This window comes from Emys orbicularis, chromosome 1, assembly GCF_028017835.1.
Source record: "Emys orbicularis isolate rEmyOrb1 chromosome 1, rEmyOrb1.hap1, whole genome shotgun sequence".
In the NCBI taxonomy this organism is placed as follows: Eukaryota; Metazoa; Chordata; order Testudines; family Emydidae; genus Emys; species Emys orbicularis.
This window is the reverse complement of record NC_088683.1, coordinates 115,955,658-115,974,466: the sequence shown is the minus strand read 5'-3', so window position 1 is coordinate 115,974,466 and position 18,809 is coordinate 115,955,658. Positions and strand designations below refer to the sequence as shown.

Below are 18,809 nucleotides of genomic sequence, written 5' to 3'. Positions count from 1 at the left end.
AGGTCCTCGCATGCACCCTGTCCGGCAACGAGTTACCAATCCGCCCTCTAGGGGAACGGGGTAGGATGCCCGATTGCCCCAGGTTTTGGCAAACGATTTCCAGGGGCTCCCCTTCACACACAGCAAGGGGAGGGAGCTCACTCCACAGTGATCCAACCCACACGCGAGTTCTTGCTCCAGAGGAAGATAAGATTCGGGGAAGGGTTTTTGGTCGTAGGCCAATCACACAAAAATTAGGAAAGCTTTGGTCACCGTACTCTCCTCCCTTAGTAGAGAGCACCGGCCCGTCTTCAAGAGTACGGGATGGGATACTCTACTACCTAGGAGTACTAGGACGGATTCCTTAGGGGCCCCCCCGCTCTCCGAGCAAGGAGGTGGTCGCCGTACACTCCTCCTCCAGCAGGGAGCACCGGCCCGTCTTCAAGAGAACGGGATGGGTTGCACCACTGCCTAGGAGTACTTGGACGGTTTCCCGGGGCCTTCCCGCTCTCCGAGCGAGAAGGGACACAATTGTCACTTAATGGGTAGAAAAGGGTGGGGACCTACTACTCTACTTTACACAAAACGGGGGTCTCCGCTACTTCCCTTCACGGTCCCTTACCCCGCCCGTAGCAAGTCCCGGAGTCACCTTGCGACCTACAATCACACCACACCTAAACCGGGATCTTTGCTATAACAGTCCTTTCCAGCCCCCAGCCTATTGCTAGTGGGAGTCCTGTCAATCCCCGGGCCGCAGGTCTCATCAGTTCACACAGCCTATTGCTAGTGTGGTCCGCCAGCCTATTGCTAGTGGGAGCTACTCCGGCCCCTTCGGCTGCACTGGGTCCTCCTGGATTACGCCCCAACTCCTGTTGAAGTCCAGGCAGTGGATTCTGCCCCCCCTCTACTCTACTCAGGGGATTATACCCCACCTCGCTTAAGGGGTCCACCCGCGTCCTACAGGTTCGGTGGATTACGCCCCTACTCACTATGGGGTCCACTTTCCCGGGGTGCTCCTGCAGCCGGTCCCTCACCTCCCTCTGAGATCACCACTGCCCAGAGGGATATGGCCACAAAGCTAAGCAAGCAACAATATAGAAAGCTTAAAAAGGCAAAGCATAGGAGTTTGGCGTACTTCTTGTTCTTATCAAGATTAGAAACCCTTTCAGTTGTTTACCTCTAGTCCTCGGGCCACTCAGTTCTTGAGTCAGTGGTGGTTTCCTTTATGTCCCAGAGAGATCACCCAGCCTATTCAGCCTCTGTTCCTGCCTGAATAATATCCTGTCATCCGAAACTTGTTTTTATTCTGGGCTGGCACTCTAAAAGTGTTTAACTGCCAGACGGATGTCCCAGTAATTTCACCGAGGCTGTTTCAAGGAAACCGTTGGGTCTAAGACCTCGTGTACACACCACAAAACAGACAGTCACCTACGCCCTCCCCCCTAGCTTATAGCCTAAGAGAGCGCAGCATGATGCAAGAATTTAAACAGACAAGTTACAGAACGGACACACACAAAACGAACAGGCGTCAGGCAAATGAGTCTTACCTCAAAAGGTTCGGATCACAGCGCGCCCTCACCTGAACCCAGAGCCTATGGGCAGCTCCCCACCGAAGCCCAAATAGAGACAAGGGTCTCTTACCTGGCGCCTGGGATCGGTGTGAGAGCGGTCCACGGTCCTCCGGTCCGGTGGGACGTCGAGTGATCCCGGACGAGCCCCCAAATTGTCGTGGTCAAAGACCCCCACGCAGTCATTTTAGTTCACAGACTCAGAGCCTGAGGCCAGTTTATTGACATACAAACCAGTGCGCACTGGGGTGTGGTCCGGAGACCAACACACCTAGCAACAGCTCACATGCTGCTTTTATTCCATTAAACCACAAGCAGGGTACAAACAATACGTCATGAGTTAAGAAATTGGGGACCAATTATAAGCTGGGCATGGGGTGAACACGAGCTCGGGGGCAAATCACAGGCTGGGTTTGGGGTGATCACGAGCTAGGGTGTTGGGGTTGGGGTCAGTCCTCTCACCCCCCTCCCTACCCTCTGACCTAATTTCCGAGGAGTGGGTGTTTGTTTGGGTAGAAGGGCGCTTGGTGGTTTCCGCAGGGGTGGTGCTCGGCCCTAGCTTTGGTACATTTCTTAAGACTTGAACTATGTCATTTTCCGGGGGATTTCAGCAAAGGCTTAAGGGGGGGGGCTAGTTTGCAGATAGCTGGAATCACGGAGTAGGTCACAGATCATGCAAAGGAGAAATTGCATGAGTCAGTTTGCATTTAGCTAAAGTTACCTATTGCTTCACACAAGCGGTTATTATATTTCATTAGCCATGAACATATTTCACCAGTACTGCTGGGGGGGGGGGGGGGAGATTTATTCTTTCATTCCCTCCTCTGTTGCTACTTTTGACTGGGCATAGCCTCACAAACTGATTTTTGGTTCAGGCTTTTAGGCCTACCCCATTACCCACGAAAGTCCTCAGTATGGCAGATTTCTAGGGGAGATGTTTCAGGGTCTTCAGGCCCAGGATCTTGGTTATCGGAAAGAAGGCCACCCTGCTCTATTTCCCCACACTGTGGAGGAGCAGTAGCTTCTCTTTAGTTGAAGCTGGAATCAGTTTCCATTGTAAAGCCTTGTCTTAGGTCTGGAAATTTCATTTAGCCTGAAAATTGGCATATTTATTCTGCAGGCAAAGGAGAATGTATCTGCAAAGCCTGAAGGGAATTGATCAAATCATTTTTGAATTTCAGCCCATTAAAGAATTACCTTGTTCTGAAATGTTCTCTTCTGTCTACATTTCGATGACTCCCGCTATTCAAAAACATCTTGTTCCTGCCCTTTGCTTTCCATATAGTGAAATCACCTTGAAAATGCACCCACCAACTATGTTTGAAGAAAACAGTTTATAATTAAGGAAAGATATTAACTATTTTTGTCTCGTGCCCAGTTCTGTTTCCATTGATTTCAGCAGATGGTATGGGCCTAATCCTGCTCCCGTGAACATCATGACATTTGTTTGCCATTGACCTCAATGGGATCAGGATCAGGCAACTATGGCCAAAATCTTCAACAGCTTGGATAGGCAAAATAGCTGTTGGAGCTGCCACCTGAGGGCTCCAATGGGAGTTGAAAACAATCAGGGAGTTTTCAGAGCCGCTGCTTGGTCATGCATGAGTTGCTGAGAGCTCAGTGGTTTGAGTGCTCTATAGGGCTGGGTACGGGCTGAGAGATCATCTTTCAACGAGTATTTTCAGAGAGGGCCTTGGGTGCCCCATGGCTGTTCTCAGAGCTCAAAAGTCAGTCCTGTCAGAGGCATGACTAAGCCAGGAGTCACCAGAGAAGGTGCCCAAACTGCAGCCCCTGATTGGCTGCTCCAGAGTTTCTGCACCCTGACTACAGAGAGCTTACAAATAAGGACCTTCCTCCTACACATACATTGGAGAGAGAGGGAATTTCCTGGAGGTTCAGAGGATCCATGTTGGAGAGGGCAAGGCAAGGTAAGGATTTGGGTAAGGAAAGGTGGGGGATAGGAGGTAGAAGAGCACAGAGACTCACATCCCAAAGGTTCAGGGGAGGGGAGGGGTTGGTGAATGGAAAACTGCACAGGGGGGAGGGAAAATTCCAAAACCAAAAAAATGTTTCAAAACTCAGTTAAGGCTGGTAAGTAACAGCAGTGTACATACCCATGACATTATTTCCAACTCCCGAACACTTAGGAACAAGGATATAACTACGTAAGGAGATCACAAATTTCTACTGCTTATACATCCCTTGTCAGGAACCATCTCTCACCACCTGTTTCTGACTCACCATGTACCCACCTGCTATTCTGATTTTATGTTCTTAATTCCTCAGGCGACTTTCCTATTTTCACTGATCAAATACACCCCCCTCAAATACAACAACTGGTACGTGTACCCTCCGTGGGGCTACGCTCTGGGCTGGTTGATGGCTCTCTCTTCCATGATCTGCATTCCACTCTACGTCATTTTCATCCTGCTGAAAACCAGGGGATCACTAAAGAAGGTAAAAGAAGGTCCAGAACTTCTAGGTCCCAGATTCAAATCCAGCCCAGGTCATCAGTGACTAAAGACTGTGTGAGTGCTTCCCATTGGCTTGTGTGAAAGGAATAGATGGTCTCCATCCAGTACAATAGAACCTCAGAGTTATGAACCCTTGGGAATGGAGGTTGTTCATAACTCTGAAACGTTCGTAACTCTGAACAAAACATTATGGTTCTTTCAAAAGATTAGAATTGAACATTGACTTAATACAGCTTTGAAACTTTACTATGAAGAAGAATGCTGCTTTCCCTTTATTTTTTTAGTAGTTTACATTTAGCACAGAACTGCACTGTATTTGGGTTTTGTTTTTTTTCCTCTGCTGGTGCCTGGTTGCATACTTCCAGTTCCAAATGAGGTGTGTGGTTGACTGGTCAGTTCATAACTCTGATGTCCGTAACGCTGAGGTTCTACTGCACTAGTACGAAACCATCTCGGCAACTGGCCCTAATTGAACCTCTTGTTGAGAGGCTTAAAAGAGAGGCCACAGATGAATAGAGGTGTGGGGAATAAAGTACCCTCCTGCTTCCAGAGGTGGTCACTGTGGATCACATTTGAGACGCATGAGTGGGACAGTGGGGATGAAGATAGTCCTTATGCTGCCCATGCTGTCCTTGATCTGTGGCACTGTCAGTACAGCAGTTTTCACGATCGTGAATGTCATTCAGACAATTCAGTGCGTAGCATTTCTTTAAAGGGATAGACATAGAGGAGGGCGTGGTTCACTGAGGCCTGTCACCGTGTTCGTTGGTTACATACGTGTAAAGTTGGCATAAGTTAGAATGGGAGCAATTTGCACTAGTGTAAAATGATGACACGATATGCAGGGAAATGGAGAATCTGGCCCAAACTGTTTGGAAGTGCTTCAAAAAGAATATAGTGAATCAATGGGGTGACCAAGTGGAAATGTCTCCTATCATCTACCTCTCCTCTATAGGCATGTGACCATATCTGTCAGTTCTTTCCAATGCATCCCTTTTCCTGTCAGCCCTTTGATTCTCTAGCTGAGTGTTGTAATGTGGTGAGAATGGGTCTTATCGGCCTTCCTGGAGCGGGCCAGATCCACAGTTCTATGTGCAACCGATATGAACGACTATGATGATGCAAGGCAACCATAATGCTGACTTATCCGGCTAGTGGAGGATTCCCCCAGTGTGGCACAGAGCTGTCATAGCAGCATCTATCTCTACCCCTCCCACTCTCTTGTGCAAAGAGTTTCAATGGAAAAGGGAGTTTGACTGAGGCAACTCTATACTCTGTCAATTCCTGGACTTCAAGGTGCAGAGAATCTTCCAGCAAGTGACCCGTGCCCCACGCTGCAGAGGAAGGCGAACCCCCCCCCAGGGCCTCTGTCAATCTGCCCTGGAGGAAAATTCCTTCCCGACCCCAAATATGGCGATCAGCTAAACCCTGAGCATGTGGGCAAGACTCACCAGCCAGACACCCAGGAAAGAATTCTCTGTAGTAACTCAGATCCCACCTCATCTAACATCCCATCACAAGCCATTGGGCATATTTACCGCTAATAGTCCAAGACCAATCTCATTATACCATCCCCTCCATAAGCTTATCAAGCTCAGTCTTGAAGCCAGATATGTCTTTTGGCCCCCCTACTCCCCTTGGGAGGCTGTTCCAGAACTTCACTCCTCTGATGGTTAGAAACCTTCATCTAATTTCAAGTCTAAACTTCCTGATGGCCAGTTTATATCCATTTGTTCTTGGGTCCACATTGGTACTGAGCTTAAATAATTCCTCTCCCTCCCTGGTATTTATTCCTCTGATATATTTGTAGAGAGCAATCATATCTCCCCTCAGACTTCTTTTGGTTAGGCTAAACAAGCCAAGCTCTTTGAGTCTCCTTTCATAAGACAGGTTTTCCATTCCTCGGATCACCCAAGTAGCCCTTCTCTGTACCTGTTCCAGTTTGAATTCATCCTTCTTAAACATGGGAGACCAGAACTGCACACAGTATTCCAGATGAGGTCTCACCAGTGCCTTGTATAACGGTACTAACACCTCCTTATCTCTACTGGAAATACCTCGCCTGATGCATCACAAGACCGCATTAGCTTTTTTCATGGCCATATCACATTGGCGGCTCATAGTCATCCTGTGATCAAACAATACTCTGAGGTCCTTCTCCTCCTCTGTTACTTCCAACTGATGCATCCCCATCTTATAACAAAAATTCTTGTTATTAATCCCTAAATGCATGACCTTGCACTTTTCACTATTCAATTTCATCCTATTACTATTACTCCAATTTACGAGGTCATCCAGAATTTCCTGTAGGATATCCTGGTCCTTCTCTGTATTGGCAATACCTCCCAGCTTTGTGTCATCCGCAAACTTTATTAGCACATTCCCACTTTTTGTGCCAAGGTCAGTAATAAAAAGATTAAATAAGATTGGTCCCAAAACCGATCCCTGAGGAACTCCACTAGTAACCTCCCTCCAGCCTGACTGTTCAACTTTCAGTATGACTCGTTGTAGTCTCCCCTTTAACCAGGTCCTTATCCACCTTTCAATTTTCATATTGATCCCCATCTTTTCCAATTTAGCTAATAATTCCCCATGTGGAACCGTATCAAATGCCTTACTGAAATCCAGGTAAATTAGATCCACTGTGTTTCCTTTATCTAAAATATCCGTTACCTTCTCAAAGAAGGAGATCAGGTTGGTTTGCACGATCTACCTTTTGTGAAACCACGTTGTAATTTGTCCCAATTACCGTTGACCTCAATGTCCTTAATTACTTTCTCCTTCAAATTTTTTTACAAGACCTTGCATACTACAGATGTCAAACTAACGGGCCTGTAGTTGCCCGGATCACTTTTTCCCCCTTTCTTAAAGATAGGAACTATGTTGGCAATTCTCCAGTCATATGGTACAACCCCTGAGTTTACAGATTCATTAAAAATTCTTGCTAATGGGTTTTCAATTTCATATGCCAGTTCCTTTAATATTCTTGGATGAAGATTATCTGGGCACCCCGATTTAGTCCCATTAAGCTGTTCGAGTTTGGCTTCTACCTCGGATGTGGTAATAACTACCTCCATATCCTCGTTCCCATTTGTCATCCTACCATTATCCCTAAGCTCCTCATTAGCCTCATTAAAGACTGAGGCAAAGAATTTGTTTAGATATTGGGCCATGCCTAGATTATCCTTAACCTCCACTCCATCCTCAGTGTTTAGCGGTCCCACTTCTTCTTTCTTTGTTTTCTTCTTATTTATATGGCTATAGAACCTTTTACTATTGGTTTTAATTCCCTTTTCAAGGTCCAACTTTACATGGCTTTTGGCCTTTCTCACTTCATCCCTACCTGTTCTGACCTCAATAACGTAGCTTTCCTTGCTGATCACTCCCATCTTCCACTCCTTGTAGGCTTTCTGCTTTTTCTTAATCACCTCTCTGAGATGCTTGCACATCCAGTTTGGTCTACAACTCCTGCCTATGAATTTTTTTCTCTTTCTTGGGATGCAGGCTTCTGATAGTTTCTGCAACTTTGACTTGAAGTAATTCCAGGCCTCCTCTGCCTTCAGATCCCCAAGTTCTTCAGTCCAATCCACTTCCCTAACTAATTTCATTAATTTTTTAAAGTTAGCCCTTTTGAAATCAAAAACCCTAGTCACAGATCTATTTTTGTTTATCCTTCCATTTAGTTTAAACTGAATTAGCTCATGATCGCTCGAACCAAGGATGTCCCCTACAACCATTTCTTCTATGAGGTCCTCACTACTCACCAAAACCAAATCTAAAATGGCATCCCCTCTTGTTGGTTCAGCAACTACTTGGTGAAGGAATCCATCAGCTATCGCATCTAGGAAAATATGAGCCCTATTATTATTACTAGCACTTGTCCTCCAGTCTATATCTGGGAAGTTAAAGACTGCTGTGATCACACAATTCCCATTAGTATTTACTTCATTAAAAACATTAAAAAGGTCTCCATCCATATCTAAATCAGATCCCGGTGGTCTATAGCACACCCCAAGCACTCTCTCAGGGGAGGCTCTAGTAGCTTTCTTCCCCAATGTGATTTTTGCCCAGACAGACTCTGTCTTATCCATTCCATCCCTTCTTATTTCTTTACAGTCTACCTCATCATTGATATACAATGCTACTCCACCACCTTTGCCTTTATTTCTGTCTTTCCTAAACAGCACATACCCTTCAATACCTGTACTCCAGCCATGACTACTATTCCACCATGTTTCTGTTATCCGTATAATATCCGGTTTCACTTCCTGCACCAGTAACTCTAGTTCCTCCATTTTGTTACCTAGGCTCCTTGCATTGGTGTACAAACATCTTAATTCTTGATGTTTGGCTTCGCTCACATTCTTTACCCGATTAGGCCCAGACATTCTACCACCAGTATCACCTATTAGAATGGTATCTACACTACCCTTCCTCCGTATGTCCATTCTCCTACCCACGGCTGTATCCTTTCTTTCTTTGTTTTCTTCCCTCTCAATGTTAAAATCCGGCGTGGAGATTACCTGGACATCTCCCCCCAATTCCTAGTTTAAAGCTCTCTTAATCAGTTGTGCCAGCCTCCATCCTAGAAGTCTATTTCCCTCCCTACTCAGGTGAAGTCCATCCTGAGAGAACAGTCCTCTGTCCATGAATGCCTCCCAGTGGCCATACATCCCAAAGCCCTCCTTATAGCACCACTGCCTGAGCCATCTGTTGATCATCATAATCTTGACACACCTTTGTTGCCCTTCTCTAGGAACAGGCAGAATCCCACTGAAGATCACCTGAGCCTCGATTTTCTTAAGCGTCTTCCCCAGCCTGGCATAGTCTCCCTTGATACGTTCCAGTGAGAATCTAGCTGTATCATTTGTTCCCACATGAAGGACAATCAGCGGATTCTTTCCCGCTCCCGTTAGGATCCTCTTCAGCCTCAGGTCCACATCCCGTATCTTAGCACCCGGCAGACATCACACCCTTCTGTTCTCTAGGTCAGCTCTGGTTACAGGCCTGTCTATTCTTCTCAGTAAGGAGTCTCCAATCACGTAGACCTGCCTTTTCCTGGTGACGGTGCGATTCTCCAGTCTATCCCCTGTTCCCTCTGGCTGCAAGTCCTCTCGATTCCTATTCACCCTTGCAATCTTCCACAACCCATCCCGTATCCTCCTGGGGCTCATGTTTGGTGGTGTTATCTCCATTGACGCTTTCCTTATTCTTATAGGACTAGCTGCTCTTCTCTTCTTCCTTGCCTTCTCACCTTCAGCGACCACCTGCTGTGCCCCTTCTTCATTTTGCAACTCTGCAAACCTGTTCCTGAGCTCTATTTCTCATTCACTAGCCTGTCTTTTCCTCTGCCTGGTTCTCTTAGTCACATGCTTCCACTGTCCACTTTCCTCACCCAGCAGTCTCCCCTCAGAGTTCTGTGGTCCTGTTTCCATCTGCAAGTCTGAGCTTTTCCATTCAGATTCCTCATGTCTTTGATCCATCATCCGCTCGAACCCCCTTCTAACCTCAACCAGAGTTTCCACCTGCATCTCCAATCCTCGGATCTTTTCTTCCATCAGCTCTATCAGGCGGCACTTCATGCAGATGAAACTCTTATGAGGTACCCCCTCCAGGATCATGTACATGCCTCAGCTTCCACATCCAGTCATCTTCATTGTGTCTTCCATTGCTTGGGTCACCTCCACTGCTGCCTCTGAATCTGTCATAGGCTTCCCACCTAAATCCTGTAAACCTGGGAAACACAAACCAAACCAAAACACCACCACCCACAGCAAAAGAAACCCCCAACAAGCACCAAAACACTGCTAGAACACTGCACACTCCCTTCGCTAGCCTGTCTGATTCTCTGCCTGCCTCTCTTAGTCTTCCCCCAAACTCCCCCTGCAAACTCCCACTCAAACTCCCCTGTTTACAGCTCTGTTTGCTGGCTCCTGTGCCACTGCAGCTCTCCCCCTGTTTGTCCCAGTTTGAATGACAGCTCAGGCTGATGGAAATGTAAATGAATTGGGGAGGATGGAATGTAACTCTAGGGAACTGGGGGGAGTTATTCAAATTTCGCTACATGAGATGAGTGGAGAGGAGAACCCTGCAGTACTATTGCATCAGGGGAAAAAATGGGCTCACAATGTCCTTTCCAGCTCTGTCACCTCAGGGAAGGTGAATCTGTGTACACGAGGCTCTTATTTCCTGGCTAGGAACTCTAACTTAATTAGACGTGACAGGCTGTGTGGCAGTGCTGATTAGTGCCCACCTTGGGTGCCTAATGAGTTACAAGGCAAAGCCCCATTCAGAGGAGATGGGGAGAAAAAGCCTTGAGCAAATGGGGAAGGGAGGAAGTTAGAGAAGACAGTCAAGGAATGCAGCCTCCTGGATTGGAAACAGCACTGGGAGTCAGGAGACCTGCCTTGTAGTATTGACTACATCTGTGCTCTTAGGCAAGTGACTTGGCTTTACTGGCCCTCTCTGCACAGGGAAAGGGTCTTTTATCAGCTGGACCAGCTTTATGCAGTTGGAAAGGCCCTTAACACCTGGGCCTAGTCTACACTGATTTTGTAGCAGTATTGCTATTTCGGTTAGGGTTGTTGTTTTTAATTGGAACGGTTATACTGGTACAACCCTTAATGTGGATGCAGTTATGTTGGTATAAAGGTGCCTTTTGTGGGTATACCTTAATCCCCTTCCCACACTGGAATAAGCTAGACTGGTATAAGCACTTTTATACTAGTGGGACTGTTCTAAGCTTTTAGCTGTGGAATCTCCTGAGCCTAGTGGCGCATGAGGCAACCCATTTTCCCCACTGCTGTCTGTCCAGAGCAAGATGTTTGACTCAATAATATCTAGTCTCCATGATGGCAACATCATTTTCAGTCATCGTGCATTAAGTCATTCATTGTCCTCCATGTCTTCTTTTCCCCCCAGGAAGAATCCAATTTAAGACATACCTTGCGCTTCTGCTACGGGTAACCTGATGGTATGGCCAAACCACCGTAGCAGTCTGTGTCTGATCACAAAGGTCCTGGTGGATTCTCCATCACTCATGATTTTAAATTCAAGATTGGATGTTTTTCTAAAATATAAATTCTATGACCTGTGTTATACAGGAAGTCAGATGATCACAATGGTCCCTTCTGCCCTTGGCATCTATGAATCACTGAGTCCTTAGTCTGCTGACCCATGTGATGCAACTTTCTCAATGAGTCTTCTCAAGGTGAAAATCTGTTCTGAACATGACCTACCAGATTGAAATCCAGCCTGTTCTTCCCTGAGTACTTTATCAATAGCAGTTTTCATCCCATTCAAAATGATAATACAAAACACTTTCCCAGGTACAGCTAGGAGTATCACCCTTCTCTAGTAATCACAAATAAGCTGTTCTACCTTTTCAGGGATTTTTCAGATAACACCTCTTCTCCAATCTTTGGACGGGTGTCCCTTCTCCAGACCACTCTTCAACTGCCTGCACATGTAATTGACCATGTCTTCCTCCCCAGCATTTAACATTTCAGCATTTGTTTTATCCTAGCCTGGTGCTTTAACACTCTTCAGCTGGTTTGTAGTCTTAGTTCCTTCCTCCGAGGTGATTACTTGTAGTGATATAGATAAGACTGCTATGTCTTCACGTTTCTCAGTATGTGTTAATGGTTCTGGCTGGTTTAGCACAGCCTGGAAATGTACCATCCAACAGGCACTCTGTCCATCCTTTATGGTTGAAATCGTACAGTCTTGACCTTTTCTACACAATTCATCAAAGTTTAGAGCATTGTGATATCAGTTGTTTAGATACCAGATAAAGCTTTTTAGAATCCTCTCTGCTATGTGCCTTCGCAGTGTCTCTTGCTTTATTTTCCATCCATTCTCTATGATCTCTTCTGGCTAATCTTTTAACTTCCTTGTCTCTGTCCGCATATTCTTGTTGCAGAATAGTTCTTTTACTGCTGTCTCATTCTTGTTGCTTTCTCTTCTTTAATTCTTTTCTCTATTCAACTAGCTTCCATGTATTTGGTTGGAGCCGTTCTTCTTTCTTAGATAGTCTCATCTCACATGGTAATCCTGGATGCATCCTGACTTGCTTCTTTGAAAAACTCCCATTGTTTTTCTGTTATCCCTCTGTGTCTTTAACTCTTCAAATCTATTGCTAAATTGCATCTTGAAATGTGCCTTCACTGTTGGATCTACTAACTTTCTAGTATCATACATACCTTCTACCTTGAGTGTTGTTATTTTTTGTTGTTTTATTTTGATTGTCCCAATAACAAGATGGTGGTCACTTTTAATAGTAGCACTACTATACAGCCTGGTGTTCAACTGTGATCTTCTCTAGCACCTACTAAAGGCAACATGATCAAGCTGTTTCTGTGTGAAGCCATCATTTCATCTCCACGTCAGTTTGTCTTTCCTTGTGTGAAAATGCATAGATTGCATGGGACACAGAATTATAAAAACATTTTCCATTGTCAGTCTGTTCTAATATGCCATTTCTGCCCATAATGTGCTCAGATCCAGTATTATCATCGCCAACCTGTGTATTTAGATCTCCCATAGAGATAACAATATCATATTTATTGATCTTGCCAAGGACGCTCTGCAACCTTTCATAGAAACAATCTTTTCCTTGTTCATCGCAATCATTCGTTAGGTGCATAACACTGAACAAGTGTGACTTTTGCTTGGTTTGTCATAAAGCGAGCGGTCAGTATTCTTGAATGTGCAGGTACCCATTCCTTCAGTGCTGTAGTTGCTTCCTTGCTAAACTTAACCTTTCCAGTGTTTATCATCTTCTCTTCAACCATGCCTTCCAATGATAACATTGCTCTACAGCCAAAATGCTTCTGAAATAAATGTAGTCAAACTTTACTAATTCTGGGTCACTGAGAACGAAAATGATGCTTAAAATTGTTGATTGGCTCTAGTTTTCAAGATATGCTATTGGGTCAGTATATACGACCCTTGACTTGGGAATGGCAGAGGATAAGTGAGTTATAAAGGGAAGGGATCTCAGTTTAAACCAGAAATGACTAAAATACATCTTTGACTGGATCTATGAATAAATCTATGACTGGGTTTGGACAGTACTTGCTTTTTAGGCAAAACAATGAATGATGCAATCTGAAGCTGGTATTGCATCATACATGCTATGAATTGCATCATGTTATTCCTAGAAGTCATGGATGATGCAATCCTAACGAAGCTTACATCACTCTGCTGAACAAATTGCCCTATATCAGCTCTAGAAATCAGACAGTGTCGTGCTCTCTTATTTGTCAGTGTTTGATTTTGCAAAGGGACACATTTCTGTTTAGCCAAAGTGAGCAGAGATGCCTCGTACTTGTGTGAACAGTGCAGATAACTTCTGCTATGTTTGTGGTGAAGTGACTTTTGCATCACAAAAGCGTAGTATAACTAGCCACTATGGTTAAGAAAGCCTATCACCTTTATTTTGGCTGCAAAATTGGAGCTCAGGACAAGAGGTGGGCCCCACACATATGCTGCAACACTTGTGCAACAAATCTTTGCCAGTGGTTGAACAGGAAAAGGAAATCTATGCCTTTTGCAGTGCCAATGATTTGGAGAGAGCCAACAGATCATACCAGCAATTGTTACTTCTGCATGGTGCCTCCAGTTGGGAAAGGTGTGTCAAAGAAGAAAAAGTGGACTGTGCATTATCCAAACATTCCATCAGCTATACGCCCAGTACCCCACGGAGAAGGACTGCCGGTTCCTGATGCACCAGAATCATTCTCACTTGAGTCAGACGAGGAAGAGGAAGAGGATGAAACTTCTGGTCCTGAACCGTCAATGTCACAGGACCCACATTTTCTCCCATCCTCCTCCTCTGAACCACACTTCATAACACAAGGTGAACTGAATGACCTTGTCAGGGATTTGGAACTACCCAAGAGTAAGGCAGAGCTGTTGGGCTCCAGACTACAGCAGTGGAATCTCCTGGCAGGTGATGTTAGGGTTTCCATGTTCCGTGACCGTCAAAAGGATCTTGTCCCATCCTTCTTCATGGAAGGTGATCTTGTAGCCTGCAACAACATGGATGGTGTGATGGCAGCCCTCAACATCGTTCACGATCCAGATGAGTGGAGACTGTTCATTGATTCATCGAAGACGAGTCTTAAAGCTGTTTTACTGCATAATGGCAATGTTTTGCCATCAATTCCAGTTGGTCATGCAGTCCATATGAAGGAAACCTATGACAACATGAAACAACTTTTGAGGTGCATAAACTATGACCAACATCAGTGGCAGCTTTGTGGCGATTTGAAGGTTGTTGCTCTCTTGCTTGGTCTGCAGACTGGATACACAAAGTACTGCTGTTTTCTCTGCGAATGGGATAGTCGTGCAAGAGATTCCCACTACATCAAGAAAGATTGGCCACTCCGACAGTCATTGGAGCCTGGGAGGAAAAGTGTTCAGCATCCACCACTTGTTGAATCAAGGAAGATTTTGTTACCACCCTTACACATCAAGCTGGGTCTGATGAAGAACTTTGTCAAGGCCATTGACAAAACACAAGCAGCTTTCAAGTACCTCTGTGGAAAATTTCCAAGGTTAAGTGAAGCTAAGATAAAGGAAGGTGTCTTTGTTGGTCCTCAGATTCGTGAACTTCTTCGAGATGATGCATTTGACCATGCACTGCGTGGCAAGGAAAAGATGGCATGGAAAGCCTTCCAGTTAGTGGCAATAAATTTTCTCGGAAACAACAACAAGGCAGACAACTACAGGTTGTTGGTGGAAAACCTCCTCAAGGCATACAAAAGCCTTGGTTGCAACATGTCACTAAAGATACATTTTTTGCAATCTCATCTAGATTTTTTTCCCACCGAACTGTGGAGACTTCTCAAAAATTGTAGACCAGTGAATAATTAGATGGGTCCAGTCCACCTCATCTCAGTCAGTCCAAGTATACTTAGGACAAAGATTTTCATTTCTCTGATAACTTGTGTCAGTCTACCTGTGCTCTTGTCACAACCCAGTGGCCCCCTCCCTGAAGGGGTCCCCTGTGGAGGCAGATCAGCATTGTATGTTGCTAATGCTGTTGCAAGCATTGCAAGGCATTTTGGGAAGGGTTAAAGGGTTTAAGGTGTGAGTGTGGGGGTATGTCTACACTACGAAATTAGGTTGAATTTATAGAAGCCGGTTTTATAGAAATCGATTTTATACAGTCGATTGTGTGCCCCCCCACATAAAATGCTCTAAATGCATTAAGTCGGCAGACGGCATCCACAGTACCGAGGCTAGCGTCGACTTCCGGAGTGTTGCACTGTGGGTAGCTATCCCACAGTTCCCGCAGTCTCCGCCGCCCATTGGAATTCTGGGTTGAGATCCCAATGCCTGATGATGCAAAAACAGTGTCGCGGGGAGTTCTGGGTACATGTCGTCAGGCCCCTCCCCCTCCATCAGAGCACCGGCAGACAATCGATTCGCGCCTTTTTACCTGGGTTACCTGTGCAGACAACATACCACGGCAAGCATGGAGCCCGCTCAGCTCAGCTCAGCTCACCATCACGATATGTCATCTGGGTGCCTGCAGACGTGGTACTGTATTGCTACACAGCAGCAGCTAATTGCCTTTTGGCAGTAGACGGTGCAGTATGACTGGTAGCCGTCATCGGCTATCTGGGTGCTGGCAGACATGGGGCTGCATTGCTACACAGCAGCAGCTCCTTGCCTTTTGGCAGTAGATGGTGTATTACGATTGATATCCGTCATCGTCATATTCCTCAGTGAGTTCAATCAGAGGCACCTGGGCAGACATGTTTTGTCTCCTGGAGACTCAGTCCTGCCGACAGTCCTATTGAACCGTCTTGACGATGATGGCTAGCAGTCGTAGTACAGCATCTTCTGCCAAGCACCCAGAAGATGCCGATGGCTATCAGTCATGCTGCACCGTCTGCTGCCAGCTTAAGATGTAAAAAATAGATGGACCAGATTTGTTCTGTATTCATTTGCTTCCCCCTCCCTCCGTGAAATCAACGGCCTGCTAAACCCAAGGTTTTGAGTTCAGTCTTTGGGGGGGCCATTCTGTGTGACAGTTGTTTGTGTTTCTCCCTGATGCACAGCCACCTTTGTTGATTTTAATTCCCTGTACCTGTAAGCCATGTCGTCATTCGCCCCTCCCTCCCTCCATCAGACAATAGTTTCGCGCCTTTTTTCAGCCCAGACGCCATAGCACTGGGATCATGGAGCCCGCTCAGATCACCGTGGCAATTATGAGCACTATGAACACCACGCGCATTGTCCTGGAGTATATGCAGAGCCAGAACATGCCAAAGCAAAACCAGGCGAGGAGGCGATTGCAGTGCGGCGACGAGAGTGATGAGGAAATTAACATGGACATAGACCTCTCACAAAGTACAGGCCCCAGCAATGTGCAAATCATGGTGTTACTGGGGCAGGTTCATGGCGTGGAACGCCGATTCTGGGCCCGGGAAACAAGCACAGACTGGTGGGACCGCATCGTGTTGCAGGTGTGGGACGATTCCCAGTGGCTGCGAAACTTTCGCATGCATAAGGGCACTTTCATGGAACTTTGTGACTTGCTTTCCCCTGCCCTGAAGCGCCAGAATACCAGGATGAGAGCAGCCCTCACAGTTGAGAAGCGAGTGGCAATAGCCCTGTGGAAGCTTGCAACGCCAGACAGCTACCGATCAGTCGGGAATCAATTTGGAGTGGGCAAATCTACTGTGGGGGCTGCTGTGATCCAAGTAGCCAACGCAATCAAAGACCTGCTGATATCAAGGGTAGTGACTCTGGGAAACGTGCAGGTCATAGTGAATGGCTTTGCTGCAATGGGACTCCCAAACTGTGGTGGGGCGATAGACGGTACCCATATCCCTATCTTGTCACCGGAGCACCAAGCCACCGAGTACATAAACCACAAGGGGTACTTTTCAATGCTGCTGCAAGCCCTGCTGGCTCACAAGGGACGTTTCACTAACATCAACGTGGGATGGCCGGGAAAGGTACATGATGCTCCCGTCTTCAGGAACTCTGGTCTGTTTCAAAAGCTGGAGGAAGGGACTTTCTTCCCGGACCAGAAAATAACCGTTGGGGATGTTGAAATGCCTATCGTTATCCTTGGGGACCCAGCCTACCCCTTAATGCCATGGCTCATGAAGCCGTACACAGGCAGCCTGGACAGTAGTCAGGACCTGTTCAACTACAGGCTGAGCAAGTGCCGAATGGTGGTGGAATGTGCATTTGGACGTTTAAAAGTGCGCTGGCGCAGTTTACTGACTCGGATAGACCTCAGCGAAGCCAATATTCCAATTGTTATTGCTGCTTGCTGTGCGCTCCACAATATCTGTGAGAGTAAGGGAGAGACGTTTATGGTGGGGTGGGAGGTTGAGGCAAATCGCCTGGCCGCTGATTACGCACAGCCAGACACCAAGGCGGTTAGAAGAGTACAGCAGGGCGTGGTGCGCATCAGAGAAGCTTTGAAAACGAGTTTTGTGACTGGCCAGGCTACAGTGTGAAACTTCTGTTTGTTTCTCCTTGATGAACCCCCCCCCACGCCCTCCCCCGGTTCACTCTACTTCCCTGTAAACTAACCACCCTCCCCTCCCCCCTTCGAGCACCGCTTGCAGAGGCAATAAAGTCATTGTTACTTCACATTCATGCATTCTTTATTAATTCATTACACAACTAGGGGGATAACTGCCAAGGTAGCCCGGGAGGGGTGGGGGAGGAGGGAAGGAAAAGGACACACTGCAGTTTAAAACTTTAAAACTTTAACACTTATTGAAGGCCAGCCTTCTGATGCTCGGGCAATCATCTGGGGTGGAGTGACTGGGTGGCCGGAGGCCCCCCCACCACGTTCGTGGGCGTCTGGGTGAGGAGGCTATGGAACTTGGGGAGGAGGGCTGTTGGTTACACAGGGGCTGTAGCGGCGGTCTCTGCTCCTGCTGCCTTTCCTGCAGCTCAACCATACGCTGGAGCATATCAGTTTGGTGCTCCAGCAGCCGGAGCATCGACTCTTGCCTTCTGTCAGCAATCTGACGCCACCTATCCTCTTCAGCCCGCCACTTGCTCTCTTCAGCCCGCGATTCAGCCCGCCACCTCTCCTCTCGTTCATATTGTGCTTTTTTGCACTCTGACATTGACTGCCTCCACGCATTCTGCTGTGCTCTGTCAGCGTGGGAGGACATCTGGAGCTCCGAGAACATATCATCCCGAGTCCGCCGTTTTCTCCTTCTAATCTTCACTAGCCTCTGTGAAGGAGAAACATTTGCAGCTGGTGGAGGAGAAGGGAGAGGTGGTTAAAAAAGACACATTTTAGAGAACAATGGGTACACTCTTTCACGTTAAATTTTGCTGTTCACATTACACAGCACATGTGCTTTCGTTACAAGGTCGCATTTTTCCTCTTATATTGAGGGCCTGCCGGTTTGGTGTGAGAGATCACTCACGCAGTGCCAGGCAACAGATTTTGGCTTGCAGGCAGCCATGGTAAGCCACAGTCTTTTGGCGGCCAGGGCTACAGCAGGAGCGCTGCCACGCGGCCCCTCCCACTGCGCCGCCTCCTGCTGCCTGCCGCAAGGGCTCCATTCCGGTCGGCGGGGAAGGAAGGAAGAGGACTGCCCTGCAGGGCACTCTGGTTCTCTGCGCCACCGCCCCCTACAGGGCGGCTGGAGCGGAACAACAACAACAACAAAAAGCGGCCATGCCGCCCTAGGATTGGGCAGAATGCCGCCTCGAACAATCTGCCGCCCCAAGCACCAGCTTGCTCAGCTGGTGCCTGGAGCCGGCCCTGGTGAGAGGCTGAAGGGGGAGGAAG

The 18,809-nt window shown here is 46.9% G+C and overlaps 1 protein-coding gene across 1 annotated transcript in view; it reads left to right on the top strand.

Annotated features, from left to right (window-relative positions):
• The window catches only part of LOC135891577 (sodium- and chloride-dependent betaine transporter-like), a 55,616-nt gene that overhangs the window by 33,631 nt on the left and 3,176 nt on the right, over positions 1 to 18,809 (top strand). Inside the window, exon 13 of the mRNA XM_065419164.1 lies at positions 3,834 to 4,004. Coding sequence (XP_065275236.1) covers positions 3,834 to 4,004 — 171 coding nt within the window. The remainder of the gene's footprint in view (positions 1 to 3,833; positions 4,005 to 18,809) is intronic.